We start from the raw sequence: 26,617 nt of genomic DNA, 5'->3' as shown, positions 1-26,617 counted from the left end.
CACCTACAATGCCCACCCCCTCCACCTCGCTGGGATCAGGAGTGGAGCAGGAGCCAATGCCTACCCAGAACCTTCACCTGGGTAGAATCAGGCACAGAGCAGGAGGCAATTCCCTTCTTCCATTCACCCAGCCGGGACAAGAAGTGGAGCAAGTGGTAATGCTCGCCCCCTTCAATTTACAGGAATACGGTACCGATCAGGTGGCAATGCACCCTGTCAGCATCAAGCACCAAGCAGGCATCAATCTCCGCCCCTCTTCACCCAGCTGGGATCAGGAGCAGAGTAGGTATTAAAGCCCAATGCCCACTTTCACCTGTCAAGATCAGGTGCGGAGCAGGAGGCAATGCCTGCCCCCCTTCACCCAGCCGTAGTCAGGTGCAGAACAGGATGCAATCCCCCCCTTTACCCGGCATGTATCACACATGGAGCAGGTAGCAAAGCCCACCACCCCTTCACATGGCCAAGATCAGGCAGATCTGATGTGAAACAGATGACAGTGCCCACCCCCTCCTTCACTAGCTGGAATCAATGACGGAGGAGGAGTGAATGCCTGCCTGCCTGCCCTCTGCTTTCTAGAGCCTGTTGTATTTTTCCCCACAATGGGCTTTGTTGCCAGTCCTGGATATAAAACATATTGTTGAAGTACAATTGTGCATTCTCTGCTATATTCTAATGGTGGGGGGGAAAAGCCTAGGAAATATCAATTAGCTTTATTTAGCAGGAAACAAGTTGTGGAATGCAAAATGAGGCCTCCAATTTGCTGCTGATAGGTTAAGAAAGTTCCCCTGCAATTATTGCTTAGCTTAAAACCAATTCTACATGAATGGTCTTTTCTTTTAATTTGGCAAGAACTTTTTCTTCCGCCAGTGGTGCTGTATTACTTCATACTACATAAACTTGCTCAGCATTTTTACATGAGAAGGGACCTAACAATTCACACATATATTTGGTATAACTGTGAAAGTGGCTCTAAGTTTTTAATTAGGTATGGAAAAAATGGAAATGCAAATATGTATCAGCTCCTGTATGCACTTGAGCATGTATTGCGATGTTGCTTATTTGACACATTCTGTTCAGTTTTATGTTTGTGACATGTAAACTCCAAACAAGCTGTCATTGTGTGTGATTAAAACAGTGATCGTTCCTAGGAATAATGAGGCACCTGACAGCAAGACCCAAACTGAATCTCTGGTAAGGCTGGCAGTTAGAAAAGTTGTTACTGAGAAAAATGGCCCAGCAATTCTAAAAACGGACTGTTACGATCTTTGAAGAAGGTAACTTTATCAGCATCATCCTTATGAAAAATCAACACCTATGTAATACATTGAGAACAAATTTCATGTTAGAAAATTGCTTAATGCTTACCACATGCATGAGGTGAATGCCCCCCATAACTCCCCCCTGTGCCCCCCATCCCCTAGTTTGGCCCCCCAGGAACTTGGCAACCCTAGCTATGCACAAGTGTCAGTACAGGGAGGATATGAAGAGATATGAATAGGCTTCAAAAGTAGTGGTCCATGATTTCTCTTCTAATTTAAAAAAAAATGTTCAAGCCGAGCCAAATTGTATTCTACTTGAACCTGGAAAAAAGTGTTTTTAAAAAAATATGTGAAGAAAGAGAAGCTTTGCTTAGTGTCCTTTTATTGTGGAGATTTTTTTTTTTAAATTCAGTTTGATTTGTGAAGCAGGATAATTTAGTACTTCTGCTCTCCAAACCACTGAGACCCCCCCTTCCTGCTCTCCACGTATTACTAATTACACTTGAAACTTTGTATGACATCCCCAACTTTACAAAAGTGTTCCATCAATAAATCAATCCCTGTTTTTGAACGGAAGCAAAGTCTGAATAAGACTAGCCCAGTTTGTGAAGGAAGTCTGCACATCTGGTAGTCACTATCATTTCCCCTGGAGCTAAAGCTTAAGCCCAGTTTGGAGGTCCCAGTTTTGACAGATTTGGTATTCTGCCTCTCTATTTCTTTATAATAAAGGTGTCTTGAACAGATTCTGACTTTTATCTTTCTTTGGGACCAATTCAGTGCTGAGATTTTCTTGGAAGAAACTGGAGACAAGAATACCAATGTGGGTCCCATTATAGTCCCACGATCCCATTACTTCATGGTCAAAAGGTGCCCCTCCTCCCTCTAATATCAGCTGGTAGGATCTTACCTATTTTCATTAAACATTTAGGTTTGAAAAACCTACTATTCTCTTTAAATTTGTATGTAAAAATGTGCAAAGTTCATAGCATAATAATCTACTCTTCTACTGCAAAATATGCTTGTCTCCCCATTAAACGGTCTTATGATTTAGTGGATATATGCATCACTTTTGAAGTGATGAATGACCTCTTCCTGAAACATAATGAATGGGTTTTGTCATTTTTTTATATGACATCAAGCAAGTCATAAAGGTAAAGTTGCAAAAATCGAAGTAACAGCATATTAATGAAACGGATCACTCTTCAAATACTTGGTTTTGATGCTGGGTAAGAATTACAGATGAATGCCATGTTATCTAGAGGCCAAACGAGACCTCAAGGATCCATTAAGATTAGGATCTCTTTTAAAGGGCTAAAAGAATTTACCGGGGAGAGGGTTGCTAAAAAAGAGAGGGGTTAGCCATTTCCCTTATATCATTTTCATAAACTGAATTCTCTACTGCACCCACAGCTGCTATTTGCCCGGAAAACAAGGGGGCACATGTGCGTGCTCTCCTAAGTACACCACTTGACCTGGGCAATAGGATCTTTTAGTCTGTGTACACAGATATTTGAAAGTAATATTGAAGAAAGTAAAGAGGGAGCAAATATCATTCAAGAAGAGTAATTTTATTGACTATGGAATAAAGAGAGTGTAGCAACTGCAAACTAGAGAAACACATATATCATTTCAGGAAACGGGGTCTTCATGATACCAAATGTGTGCTTCAGCTTTGTCTATAATAAGCGTTCTTATGAAGCTGCTGGGGAAATAACTGTGCCATTCTACATGGGTCTACTCAGAATCATAATCAGGTTTGTTCAGTGTGGCTTACTCTTACGAAAACATCCTTAGGATTGCACCAGAACATATGGCAACTGGACTGTAGAACTATGCACATCAGTTGTTCCTGTTTATGTCAGAGCTCTCTCTAGCACCTCTGTTGCTGACTTTGGGTGGAGGGGTTCTCCCCAGGGCCTACAGTCACATCTTCTACTGCCTTCCTGGACTGAGCAGTTAAGTCTGTTTTTCCTCTATGCATCCCATCACACAGAGAAATCTCCAAGCCTTTCTGAGCAACTGGCTACATTTGCACTATATTTTATCAGACCAGCTTCTTCTTAGACCGAGAAATTCTAATTGCCTCATGTTCCGTGGCTAAGTACTTATTACTTTTCTGAAAGCTTCCAGGCACCTTTCCTGTTTCCAGCAATGACACAAATTTTCTAACCTATAAATAGTTGCTGAAGTGTCTTACAACCTATAGACATGTCACAGTTTCTTTTTCATTAATGGTTTATTCTTTTTTATTTTTTCTTAGTCTGTGAGGGTCTGGAAGCACATACTATTATGACTTCTCACCAACTTTTGATCTGAGTCAAAATCAAGACATGGCCCAATCCATACTTAGGGGAGACTTCCAAATATCTTGTTTCAACTTAAACAAGATACTTGGTGATTGTGTTTTTCCCCTTTTGTGAATTAAGTACATTAGACATTATTTTCATGCTGTTTTATGTTTCCGGATTTTTGTGTTATTTTTCATTATTTGTATATAAATGTTGCAGATCACAAAAGGTGTAAAATGGTAGTAAGAAAATGAAAATGAATTGAGAATACCAGCAACAAGAAAATGAGTGGAATGAAAAGGCTCACAATTGCAAGATATAGAAATAAAAAGAAACAAAAGACGTAAGTCATACTCTACCCGTGCTCACATGTATCTGTTGAAACAATTGATTGCTTCTAAAAATCAAGAAGGCAAGTAGAAATAGAATACTCGGTCTCTTTAAAACTCTTTTGACAATTACATGCTACTATATAAAAGGCTAACCATATGCCACACAACTCACTTCCTACCCTAGTTTGCCTCCAGAGGGCACTGCCATGGAGGGAAGCCCAGAAGAGGCAGCCCATCCATCTGAGAGTGTGCTGCGGCAGGGAGCCCAGGCTGGGATCAGGTGTGAAGCAGCTGACAATGCCTTCCCCCCACCTTTACCCTGCTGGGATCAGTTGTGAATCAGATGGCAATGCCCTTCCCTCACTTTCATTCAGCTTGGATCAGGAGTGGAGAAAGTGGCAATGCCTGCCCCCACCTTCACCCAGCTGGGATCAGACACAGAGCAATGCCAGCCCCCTGTCACACAGCTGGGATCGGGAACGGAACAGGAGGCAATGCCCACCCACCTCCTTTACCTAACTGGGATAAAGTGCAGAGAAGGTGGCGATGCCTGCCTCTGCCATCACCAAGCTGGAATCAGGCTCAGAGCACAGTGCAATACCTACCCTCCACCTTCACGCAGTTGGGATCAGGAGTGGAGCAGGTCAGAATGCCCACCCCCCCCCCCACACACACACACACACACAATCACCCAGCTGGGATCAGGAGTGGAGCACATGGCAATGCCCAACCACCGCCTTCACCCAGCTGGGATCAGGCACAAAGCAGGTGGCGATGGTCACCCTCCACCTTCACGAAGCTGGGATCACACTTGGAGCACGGGGCAATGCCTGCCCCCCGCCTTCATCCAGTTGGGATCAGAAGCGAAACAGTTGGCAATGTCCACCCCTGCCATCACCCAGCTGGGATCAGGAGCAAAGCAGGTGTCAATGCCTGCCCCCCGCCATCACCTGGCCAGGAACAGGAGCAGAGCAAGTGGCAATGTCTTAGCCTCAACTTCACTCAGCTGGGATCAGGAGTGGAGCAGGAGGCAATGCCCGCCTACTTCCTTCACCTAGCTGGGATAAGGTGCAGAGAGGGTTGTGATGCCCGCCCTTGCCTTCATGAAGCTGGGATCAGACTCAGAGAACAGTGCGATGCCCACCCTCCGCCTTCACCCAGTTGGGATCAAGAGTGGAGTAGGTCAGGAAGCCCATCTACCCCCACCATCACCCAGCTGGGATCAAGCATGGAGCAGGTGGCAATGCCCACCCTGCACCTTCAGCCTGCTGAGATCAGGAGTGGAGCAGATGGCAGTGCCCGTTGATACGAGAATCTAGCGTCACCCTCTGGGTTCACAGAAAGAATTGAAGGCATGTATGGTGATCCATGGTCGCCCCTGAGGAAGTCCGTGAGATGAAATCTGATGTTCCAGCTGGCCTCAGATCTGGCATTCATCTTTGTGGATCCCTAATTCTGTAAATAAGATGAAGATATCTGCAAAAGAAAAAAAGACTGAAAAAAGGACATAAAAACACTGACACTTACCTTGCATTTTGAACTCAGAGTTGTTACCCTGCTTCCTTTGAAAATACGGGAGTGTTTTGTCCCTCTTGGACTATTTCTTGGTATTTGAATTGTATGTTTATTGATATGTATTTATGAGTGTAATAACTGTGAATACTGATTGAGCATTGTCACTTTGAATAGATAAAGAAAGTTTCTCAATTATTTACTATTCCTGGGTGTTTTTCCACTTTCTGGTTGAGGTATTAAGAGCGAAGAAAGTGGCAATGCCCACCCCCACCTTATCACAACTGGCATTTTGAGTGGAGCAGGTGGTAATGCCCACCCCCTGCCAACCCAGCTGATATTAGGAGCGGAGAAAGTGGCAATGAACACTGCCTCGCCTTAACTCAACAGATATTAGGAGTGGAGCAGGTGGCAATGCCCATCCCTCACCTTAACCCGGCTGGTATTAGGAACAAAGCAAGTGGCAATGCCCAACCCCTCCTTATCACAACTAGTATTAGGAGCAGAGCAAGTGACAATGCCCACCCCACCCCTGCTGTAACCGAGCTGGTATTAGGAGTGGAGCAGGTGGCAATGCCCACCTCCTTCACCCAGCTGGAATCAGGAGCGGAGCAGGTGGCTATGCCCACTCTTTGCCTTAACCCAGCTGGTATTAGGAGCAGAGCAGGTGCCAATGCCTGCCCCCTTCACCCAGCTGTGATCAAGAGTTGAGCAGGTGTCAACCCAGGCCCACCCAGTGCCTTCACCTGGGTGGAATCAGGCACAAGGCAGGTGGCAATTCCCTTCTTCCATTCACCCAGCCAGGACAAGAAGTGGAGCAGGTGGAAATGCCCACCTCCTTCAACCTATTGGAATAAGGCACTGAGCAGGTGGCAATGCCCACCTCATCTTCACCCTGTTGGAATCAGGAGTCAAGCAGGGAGCAATCTCTGCCCCCCTTTAACCTGCCAGAATCAAGAGCAGAGAAGGTGGCAATGTGTGCACCCCCTTCACCCGGTTGGGATCAGGAGTGGAGCACATAGTAAAGCCTACCGCCCGCCTTCACCTGTCAGGATCAGGTGAGGAGCAGTAGGTAGTGCTCGCTCCTCTCTTCACCCAGCAAGGAACAAGCAGCAGTGCCTGTCCCCTTCCCCCAGCCATAATCAGGTGCAGTGCAGAAGGCAATGCCCATTTTCCCTTCACCCAGCTGGGATCAGGAGTGGAGCAGGTGGCAATGCCTGCAACCCTTTACCCAGCCTGTATCAGATGTGCAGCATGTAGCAATGCCCAACACCCCTTCATGTTTCTGAGATCAGGTGTGGAGCAAGTGGCAATGCCCGCCCCACTCCTTCACCGGCTGGGATCAGTGATGGAGGAGGAAGGAATGCCTGCACGCCCACTCTCCCCTTTCTAGACCCTGTTGTATTTTTCCCCACAACGGGCTTTGTTTCTAGTTTTTAATATTACATAGATATTTGTATCTTAAAACCTGTGATAGAAAAATGTTGCCACTTCAGGACTGTTGGCAATATGATCCACATTTCAAGGAAATAACAAAGAAATCCATTTTCAGCCAACATTTAAGATTTATTGACCTATCCGATAGAACTTTATCGTCAGTTCAGTCAATATTTAACTCTCTGGTCAATAAATCCTGATTGAATCTCAACAGAGTCAATAGCTACCCATTATATCACTTAATAGAGAGAGAGATTGGTAGACTTTAAAAAAAACTTTCATAAAGACGTTTGTCACAGGTTCCTTGAAAGGATTTTCATTTAATTCTCCAAATATAACATTTCAGTATCTTCTAGATGTCAAAAAAAGCAATAAAGGAAGCTGTTCACATATTGCAGGATTCTGAATCCAACAATAAAGAAAACAGTGGAATAATCAAGAATTATTTCACATTAGCTCTGTTGTCCATTGGCCAAGCATGCAGTCATTAAGTCTTCAGGTGTGGTAGTAAAGTGCACTTACAGTTTTTAAAAGCGGTATGCAATGCTATTTTCTGAAATAGTTGTATTCAAAGTTTGGGCTATCGCTAACTCTATTATCAAAATTTCACACTGGAAAATAAAGAAGCGTTTCACATGAAATGAGTTTCATGACCTTCCTATTCCTCTATTTTCATATAGAGGAAGAGCCATCTGAAAAAAATCAAGGGATCTTGTAACTGGGATTTTTTGTTTGTTTTATATTCTCAGTTGTGAGACTTAGCAGCTAGGTGACTTTAGTTTATTATAATTTAGTGGAATCATACAGAAGTCATGGGTTAGGGTTATGCAGTTCAGCTTGGAATTTTAGCTGATTTGGTGAAATCCAGGTATTCAAAATTTTCAGGGGACTTGTTCCCAACTATCATCTAAAGACCTCTCCCCCAAGTTTCAGGGAAACTGGACCTCAGGGGCCAAGTCTATGGGCCCCTGAACAAGATGCCCACAGCCATGCTATAGTTACTTATGAGGGAAAAAAATCTAAGCTGACCTCTATTGCAGAAACACTCTGGGTCAAGGCTGCGATGGCCAAGGCATACTCCCAAATCCAAGCTGAGCTCATCTCAGAGAAAGCCCAACAGAACCAAACTGAAGCACAAGAATGGAATCCCCCCAGAACCACAGTGAAACAAGGGGACCAAGACATGCCAGCCGGCCAGTGGATTGCATAGCTTTAAAATTTTGGAGTGCCCCCGATGCACGTGCATGGCTATATTCTTCAGATTCTTTTTGTTGTATGAGACAACAAAAAACCTTTGCTAGTATGGCAAATAAAACCTTCTTTAAAAAGGCGTACTGAGTGTGGAACCAAAATGATGAAGATGGATGGTCACTCTATGTCTTCTGTGCTTAGGCGTATGTCCTCTGTGCCTTTGCAGCAGCACGGAAAGGGGCATTTAAACCCACGGGTCAGCTGCTTGTCAGGGAGATCCCTGACAAGCAGCTGATCATTTTAACAGCAGGGCTTGGCTGGCCAGCCAGGAGTTCCCAGCCAGCCAGCCAAGCCCCACCTGCAATTTAAATGGCCATTTCTCCGCCATTCCGAAAGGTGGGGAAATGCCCCACCATTAAACAGGCCCTGCTGTTTAAATAGCCATTTTCCCGCAGCTTGGAGTGGTGGGGAAATGGCCAGATCTGACCATAGTAAGAGTGTACCTTCAGAACTGTCCCTTACTCAGAATGTCAGAGACATGGAATCAGTCTCACCAAATTATGACCAAACTGTATTCTGAACAAATGACGAGGATGGCTTAATCTTTAGACAATGATGTACTTTCCTTGGAGCCCAAGCCAAAGGACAAAATCTTGCACCACCTCTACTCAGGAAACCCCTCCATGGTGGCCTTTCCCATGATCAAAGGCTTTGTTGAACTCATGAGTTACTTATATGAGAAACCAGCTTCAAATGTGGCCTCTTTGAGAAACACAGAAGGCATGTATAAGTCTGAGGAGGACAACTGCAGGTATCTGTTCACCCACGTGCTTCCATGGTCACTAATTTCAGAGGAGAAACAAACCGAAGAGAGGCAAGGCACACATTCCATTCCTGCGGACAAGGAAGGAAAGAAGATGGACTCTATGTTTCCTTGGCCCGTAACATTAAAATAGCTAAATACTGGGCAATCATGGGGGGGGGGGGGTCCAAATATTCCTTTGAGATAAAACAACATTCTACAGCTAATACTTGCTTAAGGATAAAAATAACTTGTTGAAGCCCTTCATTTGCCCCCCCCCCCAATTCGGAATGGAGAGGCAGACATAAGAGTTGGGAACGAAAGGGCCACTTTATTAAATTACAACAATGTAACTGTCAATACAGCAAGGAACTAACTAGTAGTACAGGTCAGGCCCTCATATCACTCCTAGACCTCCACCCTGACCTGTCTGGATGAGCCCCTGCTGCCCTGGCTGCAAGCCATCCATGCGCATGTCTGGGACCCAGCCTGTCCAGGCAAAGTGGTTCCCCCCTTAAAGCTCCCCCTTGGCTGTGAACGTGAGGGAGGACTGGCTTGTCAAAGGGTTTCCCGTTAGGGTGTCTGTCCTCGCAACTGGGCCGTAAAGCAGCCAGCTACTCCTGACAGACCCCAGTTCCCCACCAATGGCAATATGCCAAGGGGGCTCACTGGCCCGCTGATTTTCCCCAACTTCTAACCTGCCAGAAGCAGCTCCTAACAGACCCACCTTAAGCCAATTACCTCTCCGTACAAACAGTGCAAGGTAGTTGAAAAACTTCTCACCTTGTTACCAATTGTGGGAAAAGGAGAAAAAAAATTCTACCTGGCCCTGATGAACAGTGACTGGCTAAACCTGCACTGAAAAGGATGAAGTGGTGGGCTGAGCACAAGGTGCGAATGAGACACTGAGTGGAGGAGCAGCCCTATGAGGCCTCTTGCTCCACCACCTCCAGTATTCCCATATGGCCAGGGAAGTGCTGCTGCCTCCTCCTCCTTCAGGGAAGCAAACTGCAGCCCCCAGCCAGAACAGCTATTGATGCTGGCTGCGAGTGCTGCATTTTCAAAGCAATTTATCAGTGCAGGGAGACATGTTGTGGATTCTTCTACTAGAGCCCTTTCATCGTTAATAGTCCTGTTGCGACATACATGGCTATGTCTAATGGTGCACCCTGTATAAACAAATAGCAGAGTTAAGGAAATGCCATTCGAAAGGCAGTGTTTATTTTCTCAGAAAACTGAAGACTATCTCTCCCAAAAGAGAAAAGAGAAGTCATCCGAGATTCTTCCCGCTGCACAAAAACCTGTTGGTTCCAGACACGCTGACCAGCAGTGATACCACCAATACAAGGGAAAGCAGTTCCAGTACCGACTGTACCAGTATCCTCCACATCATGCTTATGTTATGCAGCACCAGCAGCAGCCAAGGCACACGGCTTCCAACAGGCCGAGACAGGGCCAGTGTGCACACTCCTCTAAGGAACTACCTCAAAGGCAAAAGTCTGTGTTCTCACTAGGGCCGGTGGAGACTCCCCAGCCAGTGATTTTTGGGGACAGGCTTTCACAGTTTATCATGTGTTGGCAGAGCATAACCACAGATCAATGAGTGTTAAGTGCGGTTGAACATGGTTATAACATTCAGTTTATTGAAACACCAAGTTTGGGTTTGCCTAGGCGATTTGTCGGTGATTTTTCACCTGCACTATTTCTCACAGAGTTCAGACGCCAACACAGGTTGTTCTTTCCTTCAGAAATACATGGACACTGTCAGGCTGCTCAGAGCTTGCCTGTCTAAGCCAGAATGCAGAATGAAACTTTGCTCCCCATCCAGTAACTAAAAACTGCAGTTCACTCCTCCCTAGAGCACTGCTACTGTCCAATCAGATTTCACTTCAGTCACGTGTCTCTACTCCACCCACACTCTCAGTCACGAACCAGTCATCTCACTCACTCACCCCTCTCTTTCACCTCCCACTCTTCATTTGTATCACACCAAGCATTTAAAGAAACACACACATACTTAAAATCATTACAGAGAAGTTCAACATGTGTCCAACTCTGAGTTGACCTTTGGGTTTTTCTCCAATTTCTTTCTGGACTTAGGAAACCTGAATAAGTTTGTAAGTTCAGAATGATAACTTTACTGATCTTATTCCCCGATTCTTGGTTTACCGTACTGGACCTCCAGTACACCCATTTTCACATCTCCATACACCCATCCTACTGGAAGTTCCATAGTTTTCAATGTGGGTTGAACGTATACCAATACAGAGTCCTAACATTTGGCCTAGCAACTGCCCCATGGGTGTTTACAAAATGCATAGCCGTGGAGGCTGCTTACCTTAAAACAGTAAGGTGCTCCATTTACCCCTGCTTGAACAACTGGCTGTTCACTGCCCCGTCTCTTGAGACCCTATGAGAGAATATAGACGTCATTACCTCCATATGCATTAGACGAGGGCTAATTATTAACTGGAAGAAATTGAAATTGACACCTTCCGGTGTGATTCGGTTTATAGAGGCTTCCCTGAACTCCGTCTCAAACAAGGCTTTCCTACCACCTGAGAGGGCATGTCAGGATTAAGGCCTTAGTGGCCACTTTTTCAGCCAATGGATTTCAGATGGCAGTGAAAATAACAGACTTTGCTAGACCTCAAAGCACCAACCACCGCAGTGGTAAACTTTCGCAAGAAATATCCCAACCCTTGAGCAGAGCTCAGGTCTGTGAGGCCGTGGTCTGTAGACCTTCAGTTGTTTGCAGGAACACCTTTGACACAACACCAAGACATCTTCAGAGGGGTGGGGGGGCACTGTTGTCAGCTGTCCATTCATGGGACATAGAGGGCTAGTGAGAGATGCCTCCATGTTAATATCCTGGAGATGCATGCTATTTGTTACGCCCTTATCTCCTCTGCAGATATGGTGAGCAACAAATCAGTACAAATCCACATAGACAACATAACCATCACATTCTGTGTGAACAAACAGGGTGGTACGGCATCACAACTATTACACCTAGAGGCCATGCAAATTTGGGTCTGAGTGGTGCAGCGTGGAGTTTCCTAAGAAGCTATCCACATTGCACAGTTGGCCAACTTGTAAGCAGACCAACTAAACAGAATTGGGCCATCCAACCATGAGTGGTCTTTAGGAGACCATTACATCTACTAGGCCTTCAAGAAATGGGAGGCACCCAAGGTCAACTTGCTTGCAATCAGACACAATACCAAGGTTCCTCTGTTCTGCTCCTGCACAGGGATCAACAGGCTATCTCTGGGGGATGCCTTTCAAATAAAGTGGACCGGGGCCATGTTCTGCGTATTCCCACTTTCACCATGGATCAACGGGACACTGAACAAAATACAAGTGGAGGTGTATTCTCATGGCTATGGCAACCATGGTATATATTAACCAAGATTAAAGCCATGAGTTTAATCAAATACACATAACTACAGTATAATGCTAATCCTGGTTAAGCATTTTATCTGCTCCTAGGTAAACTGCCAGCCCAGAATAGTTAAAGGGGGGGGGTCTAACACATTGACCCAGCAAAGGAAATCCACCCACTACCTCTCAAAATATCTGATCACTGCTATCTCTCACATATCCTTCATATTCTTTCTCAAGATCTACCCTTTCTGTGAAGCTGCCAGCATAGCACCTTAGTCCCGTTCATTGCTGAAACTAAGCCTAAGCATATGTGTAACTGGAAAGAACACACATTATTCTCCTATTTATCTCATCTCCTTCCCCTTACTGTTGTCTCTGGTATCAGTTTATTGATTGTAAGCTCCTCTGGACTTCATGTTCTCTGTAGAGCATCATGCACATCTGTTTCCCCACCAGGCCTTCACATCTCTAGTTTTGGTCTGACACTCTCACTATGATATCACTGTGCTCTGTGCCCATCTTGATCTCTCCTTAGTAAACAAATGTATGGAATAAAGCCATGTCTGCTGATATTAAATAAAGGTGAGAAATATGGGAAAAGGACACTCCCCAAGACTTAAAGAAACAGCTCACAGGATATAGAAAAACTATAAATATGGCAGAGTTATGCTCTTGTCTGCTTTATGGAGCAGCTCCCAAATTAATGCAGTTCTAAGAGGCATCCACATAGCTACAGTATGATCTGAATCCATTCTTCCTTGATGAGTTCAGTACAGGTCAGCAAGCCATGGTTAACAGGTAATGTTTGCAAGACAGCATGTAGGCATGAAGTTGTAAGCCTACACTCAGTGAACACACAAAAGTAAAGATGAACACACACAGAGACCTCACAGCAATTGGCAGGCAGCAATTTTCAGGCAATAGTATAGTTGCGTCAGTTCAGCTGAATAACAATCTGCAGACATGAGTGTTCCCACTGTTTCTGACTACCTCCAGGAGCTTGTGCAACACAGTTGGTATGCTCAGCCACCTTTTTCATGGAGACAGGCATGTTCATTGTAAGGGATTGGAAGTAGGGTTGCCAATCTCCAGATTGGGACTGGAAACCTCATGGATCTCTTACTTTGCCATGATCTTACTGTTGCAATAGAATAGATAATTCATTGGATTTATTTAATGACATTTTTATCCTGCCCACTACATGGGCTCTCAGTTCGAAGTATCTCAACTTCACAGTTCCCCTCTATCCCTATTGGATTAAACCAATATGCTCATGAGAAGGAAAATATTGATACCCATGTGAGCATAAGGGCACCTTCTCCTCCTATGCATCAATATTTGTCTGCATGCTGCATTTTTTTCATGAAAATTTAACAAATGTAAGGTAAGAAAGTGCCTAATTGGAATGTATTATTTCAAGCAAAAGATGCTTTCTAATTGTGTAGTGTAGGCAATTCGAGCATTGGACACCATATTGCTCTACAAATGGATTTGAAGGTGTGGATGCTAAAACTTCAAGTCCATTCTTTGTGTGTGGAACTACAAATGATGGCACTTTTTCCAGAAACAGGAATTTAACTACTGTGCGTTTTTGGTAGGCCTGCAAGTTTTAATTGGTTCAACTGATACATTGATGAGGGCAGATTATAATTGGTGTTACTAAATTATTATTCCTTGGGGAAGGTGTTGTGAATATGGGTTTGTTTGTTTGTTTGTTTGTTTGTTTGTTTGTTTGTTTGTTTGTTTGTTTGTTTGTTTGTTTGTTTGTTTGTTTGTTTGTTTGTTTGTTTGTTTGTTTTTACCATGTTTGAATTCAGACATGTTACTGCAAACTGGAATTTTAAAAATGTCCCAAACAGCCTTTCCTAACAACAGTGATTGGTGGCTTTTGGTTCTTAACTTTTTATTATCATGTTCCTTAAATATTTCAAAAGCTGCTTTTGTTGAGGTTTAGATTGGTGAGGATTCAAGTTGCTAATAAGATGTTAAGAAAAAAACAACTTACCTTGTTCACCATGACCATTTCATCTCAAGTCAAGCAGCCCGTATGATTGCCTTGATGATTTCTTTGCAACTTAAAATTAGCAGTAGTTTCATTTTTTGCATCTGGACAGCTAATTATATTCATCATAGTGGCTGAGTGTAGCCATTTCTGGTGCCCTATGTATGATTTCCTTGGATTATATAGCTACCAGAGTTGTCAGAAGCATATAGAAGTCAATTAAAATGAGCTATTTTTCTCCATCTGCAAAAACAGTGGTATTCATTATATTGGTATCTACACAGAACTTACTGTATCAAACTACTATTAGCAACCAGCAGCGCAAGAATGTGCAAAACAACTTGATCCAGTGCAGAAAACTTGATAACACAAAATCCCCAGCATTAGGAGATAGACAGGCAACGTTTATAAGGCTTAGAATATTTTCCCTCCCTTCCAACCCAGTACTATATGGTTGCTAGGTCCCCTTACCCCCCCCCCCAAGCAGGAGAGGGGAACAAGCACTCACCTTCTTTCTCTTCTCATGCGGGGCTCTGCACACGTGCACCCCCAGCATGGAGCAATAACATCACTTCCAGGAGTGACATCATCGCGTAGGCCTTGGGAATGCTCTCGCGCTTCTCATCAGGCCAGTTCTTTAGGGCCCACGTTGCTCCACACTGGAAGCATGCCCTAGAGGTCTGTTCCCCTGCCTTCCCCCCACCCCCACCCCCAATTAGGTGAGTGGCGGCAGGGGGCAGAGGCTGGGAGCAGGGGATTCTGCGCCACCTCCAGGGGATCGGGAAGCCCTACTTAACCACCAGGGAGACCACTTCTTTTGCAAGACTTTTCTGTCTGTTGGGTGAGTCAGGCAGATAGCAAACAGAGGAGGGGGGAAGGAATCACCACGGGAAAATTGTGCAAGGATTTTGAGTGCTTGATCCAAAGTGAACATTTGTTGCTCCCAATTCTCAAACAAATTTCAGTTTGAGCCAATCCCTCTGAAGAAGTGTCAGGGAAATGCATAGGGGCAGTATATTTGAAGAAAACTCTTTTTTCCACTGCACCATCTTTTGTTGTTGTTGTTGTTGTTGTTGTTGTTGTTGTTGTTGTTCACTCTATTCTTTGTGCAACCCTCTTCACCAGTGCTCCCATCCAGCAGTCACATTGCAGGTTGAGCAGTGGAGTGTTTGAAAATAATTTTGGTTGACATGACGTGAAATGTCTTATATTTGGTAAAATAATTGTTTACCTAGCAGATGATTGATCAACTATCTGGCCTTCCCAGCCAGTAGCAACAGCTACTTAGGCTGGGGACCACAGTTTGCTTCCTCGGAGGACGAAGGCAGACGGCGCACACCCGGGCATCCAGGCCTTCGCTGGAGGGCGGAGTCAGCAGCCTTATTAGGCTTCTCCACCCCCTCAGCGGCTCAGTTGTACCTCGTGCTCGGCCCACCCACCTCACCCTATTTCAGTGCAGAAATCCGGTTGCCTTATTGGGGCCAGGTAGGAATTCTTCTCTTGTCTCTGATTGGCACTTGGGTGGGAAGTTTTTCCACCTACCTTGCACTGTGAGAAGAGGGAGGTAATTGGCACGGTGGGGCTGAGTTCATTCCCTGGGGGCAGGATTGAAGTTAGGGGAAAATTTGAGCAGGCTGGTGAGCACCCTTGGCACCTCCCCATTGGTGGGAAATTGGGGTCTGTCAGGAGCGGCTAGCTGCTGTACAGCCCAGTTGCGAGGACAGATGCCCTGGTGGGGAACTCCTGGACAAGCAGTCTCCCCCCGCTGCTGTACGGCCGGGTGGGAGAGCTTTAAAAGGGTGAACCACTTCGCCTGGCCAGGCCAGGTCCCAGCCATACGATGGATGGCCCACACCTGGGGCAGTGGGTGTCTTGCCCAGACAGGTCAGGGCAGTGACCCCAGGGCCTGACCTGTACTGCTAGTTAGGCCCTTGCCATAGTTAATGTTTGGTTGTAATTTTAATAAATCGGCCCATTTTAGAACCCAAATATTGCATCTGCCTTTCATTCCAACGGGGGGGAGGCAACACTTTTTCATGAGACACGTGAAGGTTCCTTATGCTATCAGAGCATTGGTCTATCAACATCAGTATTGTCTGCTCTGACAGACAATGCCTCTCGAGTAAGAGGTCTTTATATCACCCAACACTTGATCCTTTGAACTGCAAATGCCGGGAAATAAACCTAGAATTTTCTGTATGGATACTTTATCTCTAAGCCACCTCCCCATCCTAATGGTTGACTATCTTTTTCACTATCATGGCCATTCATTGATATCAGATAGCATAACTATTTTAATGTATTTTAATTAGTGTATGTTTCTTGAGCTATCTTTAAGGAAGACTTGACAGATTTTCCCCCTCTTTACTTTCATATCCTTCCTGCTTAAAAAAATCCTATTAAAGATTAAAGCAGAGTTAATTTTTAATGACAGTCTTTTATATCATCATATATAGAAAATGCTCTCATGTTACAAGAACCAAAACCGTTATGGATAGTGTGTCTGTGCGATGCCATTACCCAAGAGTTTGTGCTGGCAGAGGACAGAACAAATTTGATTGTGTCAGGGAGGAGAGAGGTGAAGGAATACAAAAAAGCATCCTTATTCATTCCTTCTTCCTATAATTCCTTGCAGGCTCCTACCTTCAACAATCTAATTATCAACATGTTAGTTAGTTTCCAGTATTTTATTGCTTTTGTCACACTCTGAGTTGTCACAGGGAACCAGTTTGTGGGAGGAAGTAAATAATCTCCAGTATCTGGGGTGGTATAGCATTGATTTTTATTGGTGGAAGTAAATACACCCCCCCCCCCCTTACTGACAGGTACTTTCACGGTAAACTATATAAAACACTCAAACCTGTCTAAGACATTGACAACCCTGCACATTTCTCTTTCACTTAAAATAATAGGCTTCAGAGGGGGGAAGAGTGTTTTATTTATTCAAAACATTTTAAACTAAAGAAGTGTGCTGCTGATGAATTATCGGGTTCATTCACTCTGGCCATGGAATTCAACCTGACACACCACTGGATTTTGGCCTTCATTGCCCCCTTAGGGCACTATTGGGTGTGTAAAAATAAGCATTTATATTTCTTTTAGTTTGCTTGCATAGTTGGGAAGACCTTTTTGGCCTGCCTACCGCTTTGGCCCATTCCCCATTTTTCTTTGCTTCACAGCTGTCCTGTGTTTTGTGGCCTGGCTAAGTCTGGGCTCCTTGGAAGTAGGGCCAGATGTTAGGCTGGCTAGGCTTGGGAGAATAGAGCAGCAGGGGCCAGGTGTTAGAATCTTGGCGCTGGGGCTTGAAGCATAGAGCTCAGACCTACTGGACTAGTTGACCCAGCAGGGTAGCCTTCTCAAGCCTCAACCTAAATAGGCCTGGTGCTAATTAGGCTCAGCTGCACTTGCTGGCAGGCGGTGCAGCTCCTCAAGCTGTGCTGCATTCTGGCCATGCTCCTGCGAGGAACTACCACTGTCATCATGCTGCTCTGGATCTACCGGGAGGTGGTGGTCTGGCACTTTGCCTCATTTGTGCCACCTCAGCTTGGGCCTTCCACAGCCACTGTTCTTGCAGAGTGGCAGAAGATTCCAAGCTTGGGACTACATACTACAAGCTTTGGGACTACAAGCCCAAGTATGTATCCCACCTGGCAGAAATCTAGTGGTGATCTCAGGGGCTGGTGGTAAGGCCTTGCTTGCAGGATCTGGCATGGTGGCCTCTGGCACTACTGGAGCATGGTCAGCAGGTACCTCTGCAGCATCAGGCTCTCCCTGATCCTGCTGGTCCTCCTGGTTCCCCTGCCTTGGCTCCTCAGGCTCTTCACCTGAGCACTTTGAGTCAGAATCACTGGGCTGAGTGCTGGTCAGAGGGAGTCATGACAATGCCATGTGTAAAGCCCAGTTATCCCTTTAATACACTATGTGTCATTTATCAATTTAAACTGCAATATTTCTGTTGCATTTAATATTTTTGGGGAAAGTGTGGTGACAGATTCATCCCAACTGTGGAGGAGCTCGAATGAAAGCTTGCAATTAGAAATCAGGCCAGAGCTGTCACAAAATTCAGTAATGTTCTCAGTCATAATGCTACAGTGACAACAGAAGCGCTCTCCAAAGTTAGCTGTAGACATTGCAGCCCTAAGGCCACTTGGCTTCCTGACCAGTATTCTTCAGCCCTCTAGTCCCTCCCCCTTTTTTGTCCACATCATTCCCAGTGTAGAGTCTTTGCTGCTAAGGAGTCTGATACAAAATAGGCTGTTTAAAATACTAGCCTTCTATAATTGTTCAAGAACAAAAATATGCATTTGGACATTAGGAAACAAAAAAGGCTCCAGTCTTTAATATAACTTTGCGTAACTGTTTAATAGTTATCCTCAGTGTTGTTGCGCTTTGCTGTTTTCACAATTCAGCCAGGGCAGTTGGGGGTGGGAGCGAGTAAAGAGTGAGTTAGCAAATAAACCTAAATGACAGGCATACTGTCCAACTGACAGACTCACACTGACTCATGAAAAGGATTGCAGTGTTAGGGGCTGTGCACAGACTGCTGTGTCTAGCAATCATTGTGCAGTGCAGCGCTGCTCTTTCTCTTTGCCTATACCAAACACATCCCTGTTGAGAGTGTATATCACAGAACTCTTTTGTAATTTCCTTTGAGATACAATCCTGAACTGTTACTTCAGCCTAATGCCTTTGAAATCAATAGGTTTAGACTGGATTAACTCTGCATAGGATTGCCCAGTCGCTCTCGCAAACTGTTGCTCTGTGACTAAGTTATGTATGAGACATTCTTGGGGCTCTCGAGCACCAGTTCCACTTATTCTGTAATGCAACCTATATTCCTCAAATGTGCCAAGTGCCTCCTTGTGTCTGTGTCTAATACTGCATGCTTTCTTTCCACTGTAAGCTTCTATGCCTGCTTCACCATGCTACCTTCACCTGCCTTTTTTTTTAGAATGCCAAATGCTTCTTTTGCCTTTCTGCCTGCTTTCTGAGATTAATACAACAGAGGTGCCTTCACTAATGCACAAGAAACAACAAAGTAGAGTAAACTACATGTGAAGGGGAAAAGACTAATTCTCAGCCACCTTTGACTACTTGACTGTATAACTGATGTCTATTTAGAGTACTCTAAGAGAATACACGGAAATTGGTGGACTTGTAACTGCCCTGGAGGAGGTCTATGGATGAAACAACAGGCAGTGTCTTGCCAGCCCTGGTTGTTGTAGTATCGACAAAGGAGGCCCCTCCGGAAACTATATCTGAATAGCCACAAAATGATCTCCAGAGGTAATTAATTAACTACTAGAAGACTCAATACAAATCTATGAATGCAATACTTAATATAAATCAATTCAAAATATACAGTTCAATACCAAGTTACATCGTTACGGTATTCAACTGTGTTTTACATCTGTGATATTCCATCTAAGCAGAGACTTGAGCGGTATCTCCCAACAGTGATTGTCTACTTCACTGGATGTCTAACTACACATGCCTCAGTGTATTTTCCGAATAAGAGGATTTTTCCAGATTGAATTTCAGAAGGATTTTACATACACTGCTGGACATTAGTAGCATTCACGGTCCATGAATTGTGCTTGTAAAAGTCTTTGTACCTATATTGATGGCCTTAGTTTTTTCATGGAGTCACTAATTGGATTTGTATTCCAAACCAATGGTTTACTTATCTGTTATTGAATGGTATTGAATTGTATATTTTGTATTGGTATATATTAAGTATTTCATTCATAGATTTGTATTGAGTCTTCTAGCAGCCCTGGTTGTTGGGCAGATGGGCTACACCCTTGGTGGGCATCTGGACCCTCTATAACTACCTGGAAAAGAAAAGGTTATTCAAGAATCATCTGAGTACTTACCTTGGAGACTTACCTGGGGGTTGTACCCTATGGACTATATCAATTTATATGGACAAATACATTGATATGTGACAGCGGCTTTAGTTTGCACTGTTTGCTGTTTGACTAACTGACTTGTTTGCTAATTGATTCATTGATGTTTACTTTTCAACTGACTTTTTCATTGAGTAAATTACAATTGTTGACTTTTTCTAAAATTTATGGTATTAATTTGCTTATAACACTTGTTAATTAGTCTTTTTCCCTTCACATGTGCTTTCTGAGGTTGTCAAGTGCCTCCTTGTGCCTAATGTACAAACAAAGGGTCATAGTTGCCTATACACTGAATATGTTTTCTCCTTTGTAATGTTTTGCATCTAAATAGTTTGGATTTTATTTCTGCTTGTTAATATGGGATGACGAATTATTTGTCACTGTAAGTTTAAATGCAGGCCTCTGAGAGCCAAGCTACAAAGTGACGCCTGACACGAGGTGGACACGAGTCAGTCCCCGAAAGTTTTGATGGGAAGTGTAGGTGTTTTTTCTGACTGGAGTTTACCAAATGAATTCAAACATAAAACCCGTCCAACTTGCAGAGTTGGAGGGACACTGCCTGCATAGAGATTGCTAGTATTTACAATGTATGTTTATTACAAGCAAAGCTGCTGGTGGCGGGATGCAGGGAGCTCACCTTCTGCCGACCCAAGGGAGCCCCTGGCAGTTGCAACGCAGGAAGATTCCTGTGCCTCGCATTCCCTCGGCTCTCCCACTCAGGCTCTCTTCCCAAGCCTTACACACACTTGGCTCTCTCCCTCAGCTCCTCAACACCTCTCCTGCCACCCACCTGCCCACCTGCCTCTCTCTGCTGGTGCCTGGCTCTCCAGACGCCCCCCCCCCAGCAGGCACCTCCAGGCAGGTGTTGGGGAGCAGAAGGAGAGAGCCGAGGATGTGCAAGGGTGTCTAATAAACATATAAATACTAGCAATATCTGTGCAGGCACTCTCCCTCCAACTCTGCAAGTTGGATGGGTTTTATGTTGTTAACTATGTGAATTCCTTTGGTAAACTCCAGCCCCCCAGTGGCTGGGAAGGAGCCGATCCGCCCTAGTCAGAAAAGACACCTACACTTCCCATCAAAACTTTCGGGAACTGAGTCGTGTCCACCTCGTGTCAGGCGTCACTTTGTAGCTTGGCTCTGAGGAAAGAATTAGAGGAGCTGGATGAGTGAGTGGTATGTAATCTAACTGGAAGGTAGCTGTACCCTAGGGGGTGGGGTAAACTGCAAGTTTGGTAAGTAAGCTGAGGAAAAGTATTGATTCTGCCAAGTTCAGTGAAAATGCATTGAGCCTTAGTGAATTTGTGTGTATTTCTGAGAAAGGGAAACTGTGGCCGTTTCCATACACATTGAATAATGCACTTTCAATGCACTTTAGTTATCCTTTAGAAGTGGATTTTGTGTTCCACACGTGAAAACCTAGTTCCAAATGATCACTAAAGAGCATTGAAAGTGCATTATCCAACGTGTGTGGAAGCAGCCACTGTGAGAGCCTGAATCAGTCTTTGGGTGTCTCAGAAAAAGGATTCTGGATAGATCAGGCTAACTTGGTGCAAGCTTGAGACTCTAATTCTGTCTAAGTCAGGCAAACTGTGCATCTGCCTAGATCAATGTGGATATATCTGAGAGAGAGATTATTCTATCTAGGTTAGGCATGCTGTGTGGAAAGCAGAACCAAATAATTCCCCCAATGATATTACAGAACAATGAAACTACAGTCAACAACTATAACCAATTTACTCAAGAATGATCAAAGAAATAAATAACTTCCAAGGGGTATAAACACTATGAATAAATCAATCAGTCAGATGTCTCATCATAGGTAACACCAAAAACCAGAGTCAATAATGCTTCCAAGTAGCTCATATAGTCAATAAAGAACTGTCTCAATGAAAATTATTCTACAATGAAATATATCCAGTAGAATGTCAACCATGTGATCAAAACCAGCCAGGTACTGCTCCAAAAAAAAGGAAGGTATCCAGATGTCAGTCTGTAGAATCCTATAAAGTCCTGGACGTCGCTGGTAAGTCACTGCGCCCGACACACCGCTAGCACAAGAATGTTTCGCCACTTAGGCTTTCTCAGGGGCAATATATAATAAATAAATTTCTAACAGCACTACAAAGAATCCAGTCTGGTCTCATTCCATTAGTAACAGTGTCACTGACACTGTCATTCCACTAAAGTATATAGGCAAGATTTATGCTGATAATTTTGATAGATGACATTTCAAAGTCATACACGATAAACTTCTTTTTCCTAGCTGATCAGTTTTCATGACAGAAAACTTTGCACATGACATGATAGTTTTACCAACAGTTCCCCATCATGTCTATAAATGTGTATGTAGAACCACTTAAGGGTTTGGGGTGGATAGTTGGTCTTATGGTCTAATACTGTCTGTTTCTACTTGGTCCTAAAGTACCACTGAGCTCAATAGAACACACTTCCTGGTAAGTGTGCAAAAGAAAAAGCTTTAGTTAATGCAAAAGAAAAAGCCTTAGTTAATGAAAAGATTAAAACAATTAAGGACATACTTCTTTTGGTGAATGACCAAAAGATCATGAGTTCAAGCTATACAATATACTTTCATTGCCAAAGTCATACATGAGAGTGGAGAACAAAACTTGAGCATTCCAAAACTCATATTTTTAGGCTACAGACATGAGGCGTAATATTATATTCATTAATAATTCAATTAAGCTGCTACTTAAGCAATTATCTTATGCGATAAAACTATCACTTTTTTGGAACATATCTGGAAGTCTTTCTACTTTGCATGATTCGATTAATCATTTATTAATATGTTATTATGGTTTCTGGTAACAGGAGTGTTTTTAATTTTTATGCAACCTCCAGCAAGCTGACAGTCTTATCAAAAGCTTTGTCTTTGAATTAAAAAAAAATGTAGCAGTGTCTGACATTTCTTTATAAAGTTCCTTGATTGAGCCTTTTATTTTTTTCCCCAACAGCTTTTGTACAGGAGAGACTAAAAAATCTGTTGAATGTAAATCAGAATTTCAATTATACACAGTTACTGGGGATGCTAATTGCTTTTATGGCATCATGTTCTTCAGTGCTGTATTCTGTGACTCTGTGGGTGGCCTACTCTCTTCTGACCTTTTCCTTTTTTCTCTCCTTTTTGCTAACATCTCAGGAGTCATCAGGACAGCCTTGCATAACATGGACAGGGAAGCCAGAGAACATTACTCGGTTGTCATTCAAGCCAAAGATATGGCTGGACAGGTCGGAGGGCTATCAGGATCAACCACCGTCAATATAACACTCACTGATGTCAACGACAATCCCCCCAGGTTCCCTCAGAGTATGTAAAGGTTTGATATGATTTATTTTCCAAGCTTTTGTTATTGTAATTAAAACTCATGCTTTTTTTAATCTGGGTGGGGTGGTAGTGGTTAAAATTTAGGCGAGGTTTGAATAATTGCAAGAGGTTTGGGCAGCCTATGAGTCCTGGAGCATTTTCTGTCCTGCCACTGAATTTTTACATTCATCTATAGCTTTGTTTTTTTTTCTTTTTTGTTTATTTAGATATTTGTATCCTGCTTTCTCCATAGTGGGGGCCCAAATTGGTTTACATCAGTCTTCTTTCTCCCATTTTATCTTCACAACAACCCTGTGAGGTAGGCCGTTTTCACACTGCTTACCAGCCATGGAACATCATGCCGAGCTCCCGGAACGACAGCATCTTCCTGACGCAATTTCACGCGAGAATGGCTGTTCTTGCATGAAATCGCGCCAGGAAGACGCTGTCATTCCGGGAGCTCGATGCGATGTTCTGTGGCTGGTAAACAGTGTGAAAATGGCTGTAGTTGGACTGAGAGTGAGACTGAGTCAAGTTCACCAAGTGAGTTTACATGGTAGAGTGTGGATTACAACCTGGGTCTCCCACATCCTAGTCCAACACTCTAGCTACTACATCACGTGGGATCTTCTTGTAATTCCTTTTTTTCTGACAGTTACCATTTCCTTCTCCAATTTCATGTAGCTAACCAAACACTGAGATCAATAAGACATAAGCCCTGTATGCACATCACATGTATACTTGCTAAGGTGCATGTTTGGAGGATGGGAAGAATCTTGTCTACTGACTATTTATTTATTTTATTTAAAGTTGAGTGTGTGTTTGCTTTAGAAAATGTCTGTGCCATCTCTCCAGAGAGCCTGCTCAAGGCAGTTTACACAGTAAAACATAACAAAAACAGAAAACAGCACCATTTTTTAAAACAATTAATACTTGGTCACATAATTGTAATATATATATATATATATATATATATATATATATATATATATATATATATATATATATTATGAGAAGACAAGATTCTCTGGAAAAGTCAGTAATGCTAGGAAAAATGGAAGGGAGTAGGAAAAGAGGAAGACCTAAAACAAGATGGCTTGACTCAATAAAAGAAGCAACGTCTTTCAGTTTGCAAGATCTGAGCAAGTCTGTCAATGATAGGATATTTTGGAGGTCTTTCATTCATAGGGTGGCCATAGGTTGGAGGTGACTTGACAGCACATAACACACACACACACACTCAGCATTAATGAGCATCTTGTAAAAACAGGCTAAAAGCTGGCTAGAAAAATGATGTTAATTGATCAACTGCTTAACTGAAAGCTAGGTTAAAAGGCTGCCACCATTAGGAGAGTAGGTGCCAGGCTAGCCTCAGTGGGAAGAGAGAACCATGCACAAGGTGCTACAGCTGAGAAAGCCCCTTCGCTGGTTGCCACACACCTCATATGTGAAAGTGACGTTAAAAAAAAAACCCTTTGTAACTCCCCTGACTCCTGAGGGAGTAGTGAACCCCCACTTTGGTATATTTAGTATAACTTGTGTAGAAAGCCTGCATACATATAGACTATAGGCATAATTGAGAATTCTTGTTTTTCCAGGGCTATTGATCACTCAGACAGAGCATGGTGCATAGTTTGTTTACTTGAAATGCCTGGGGTCATTTTGACAACAGGTATTTTTATCAGGTGGACTGATGTGATTACCCTCATAGTAGCAGACTCCACAAGGAGAGACCCGAACAAATGTGCATACCTCGTGTTTAGAAGCACAAGCTTTGGCATCTATTAATGCTAACCTTGAAATACAAAATTGAGCCACAAATTTGTCTCTGGCTTAGATTGCATATCTGAACCAGGGAAGAACTCCCCTCCTGCACTGTTTCCTTCTCCTTCCCCCAGCGACAACTGCCATGGCCAATGTTTGGGTAGGATAGTAGAAACACAGCGAGGAAGAACAATTGTTTGCTTTCAGGTTCCCAAATATTGTAGTATCTGAAAGTTGCAAATATCTTTTTCCAGTGTTGAATGGTATTTATGTATTTAATGCTTTAAATGGTTTAGGACATTCTATCCTTATTTGTGTTGTAAGTACTCCATGCCTTTCCAATGTCAAGAACTGCACGTCCTTGCTAAGTGTTAAGGATGCAGGCATTGCTACAAGTAGCACAAAGTTTCTTTTCTGGCCTCCTTGGATGATGGTGAATGATTGACAGGACTTGATTTAAATGTTTAATGTTCCATACACTGATTTTTCCACACATCTATTAACAAGCAAATACTCCATGCAGCAAATCTCCAATGTACTTGACTCTAATTGCTCTTTATGCAAAAATAGCAAATGCACTTTTTATTAAGGGCAAAGCTTGCTATGCGCAGGAATGTTTAGACTAAGTTTTGTAGAGCTTTCCAAGAATGCAAAGCCTGACCAATTTTCTCAGCTGGAACCTAGGCTGGAAGGGGAGGGATGATTCAAAAGATATAGGAATAAAACCTGTCAGGAAACTGACCTCCCTCGTGGTGATAACTATTTATGTCCCCTGCCTAGCAATAATGCTTATGGCAAAGATACAGAAACATTTAGGAATAAAACAATCTGTAGTTCGTGGAGAAATAGAATGTTGAGCCATACAACAGGGATCTCCAACAGGTAGCTTGTGAGATACTAGTAATTTGCTGGCTGCTGGAGAGTAGCTTGTGCATCCCCTAGGAGACCCAGGAGAAGAAAAAAAAAAACAGCTGCTGTAAGCTTAAGAAAAAATATAAGATATTTTTCCCTCTATGCTACTTAGCTGATAACTTCATTGCTGGTAATCTTCCTCGTCCATGTCCTGTTTCTAGAACAAAACAAAACTTGGTAACAGGAGTGGGGGAGAGTAGCTCGGAATAATTTCAGAATCAGCTCTCATCAAAGAAAAACTAGTGACCCCTGCCATGCAAGCCTCCCAGGACTAGCTGGTATTTTCATATTTCCCCTTTTACATCTGCTCAGTCCAGTTATGATTATTTGAAAATGGAGTCTGAAGGAGGAGGGATTTAGGTGGGGGAATTTCCTCTCATTTTTGGTTCATCAGGTATTTGTGTCCTGTGCAAAGAAAATCCTGGAGTGGGTTTTCTTCAGTATGTCCATGATTTCAGCAGAGGTTTCTTTGTCTGTTGCTATTACTGGGTTTGTAT

At 43.5% G+C, this 26,617-nt stretch overlaps 1 protein-coding gene across 2 annotated transcripts in view; it reads left to right on the top strand.

Annotated features, from left to right (window-relative positions):
- The window catches only part of CDH18 (cadherin 18), a 284,990-nt gene that overhangs the window by 157,655 nt on the left and 100,718 nt on the right, over window positions 1–26,617 (top strand). For both annotated transcript variants that reach the window (XM_054985367.1, XM_054985366.1), the window contains exon 4: window positions 23,280–23,447. In XM_054985367.1, coding sequence (XP_054841342.1) covers window positions 23,280–23,447 — 168 coding nt within the window. The remainder of the gene's footprint in view (window positions 1–23,279; window positions 23,448–26,617) is intronic.

The sequence above is a fragment of the Eublepharis macularius genome, chromosome 7 (assembly GCF_028583425.1).
Source record: "Eublepharis macularius isolate TG4126 chromosome 7, MPM_Emac_v1.0, whole genome shotgun sequence".
NCBI lineage: Eukaryota > Metazoa > Chordata > Lepidosauria > Squamata > Eublepharidae > Eublepharis > Eublepharis macularius.
Note: the sequence above shows the minus strand (reverse complement) of the source record. Positions and strands in the feature narration are given on the sequence as shown.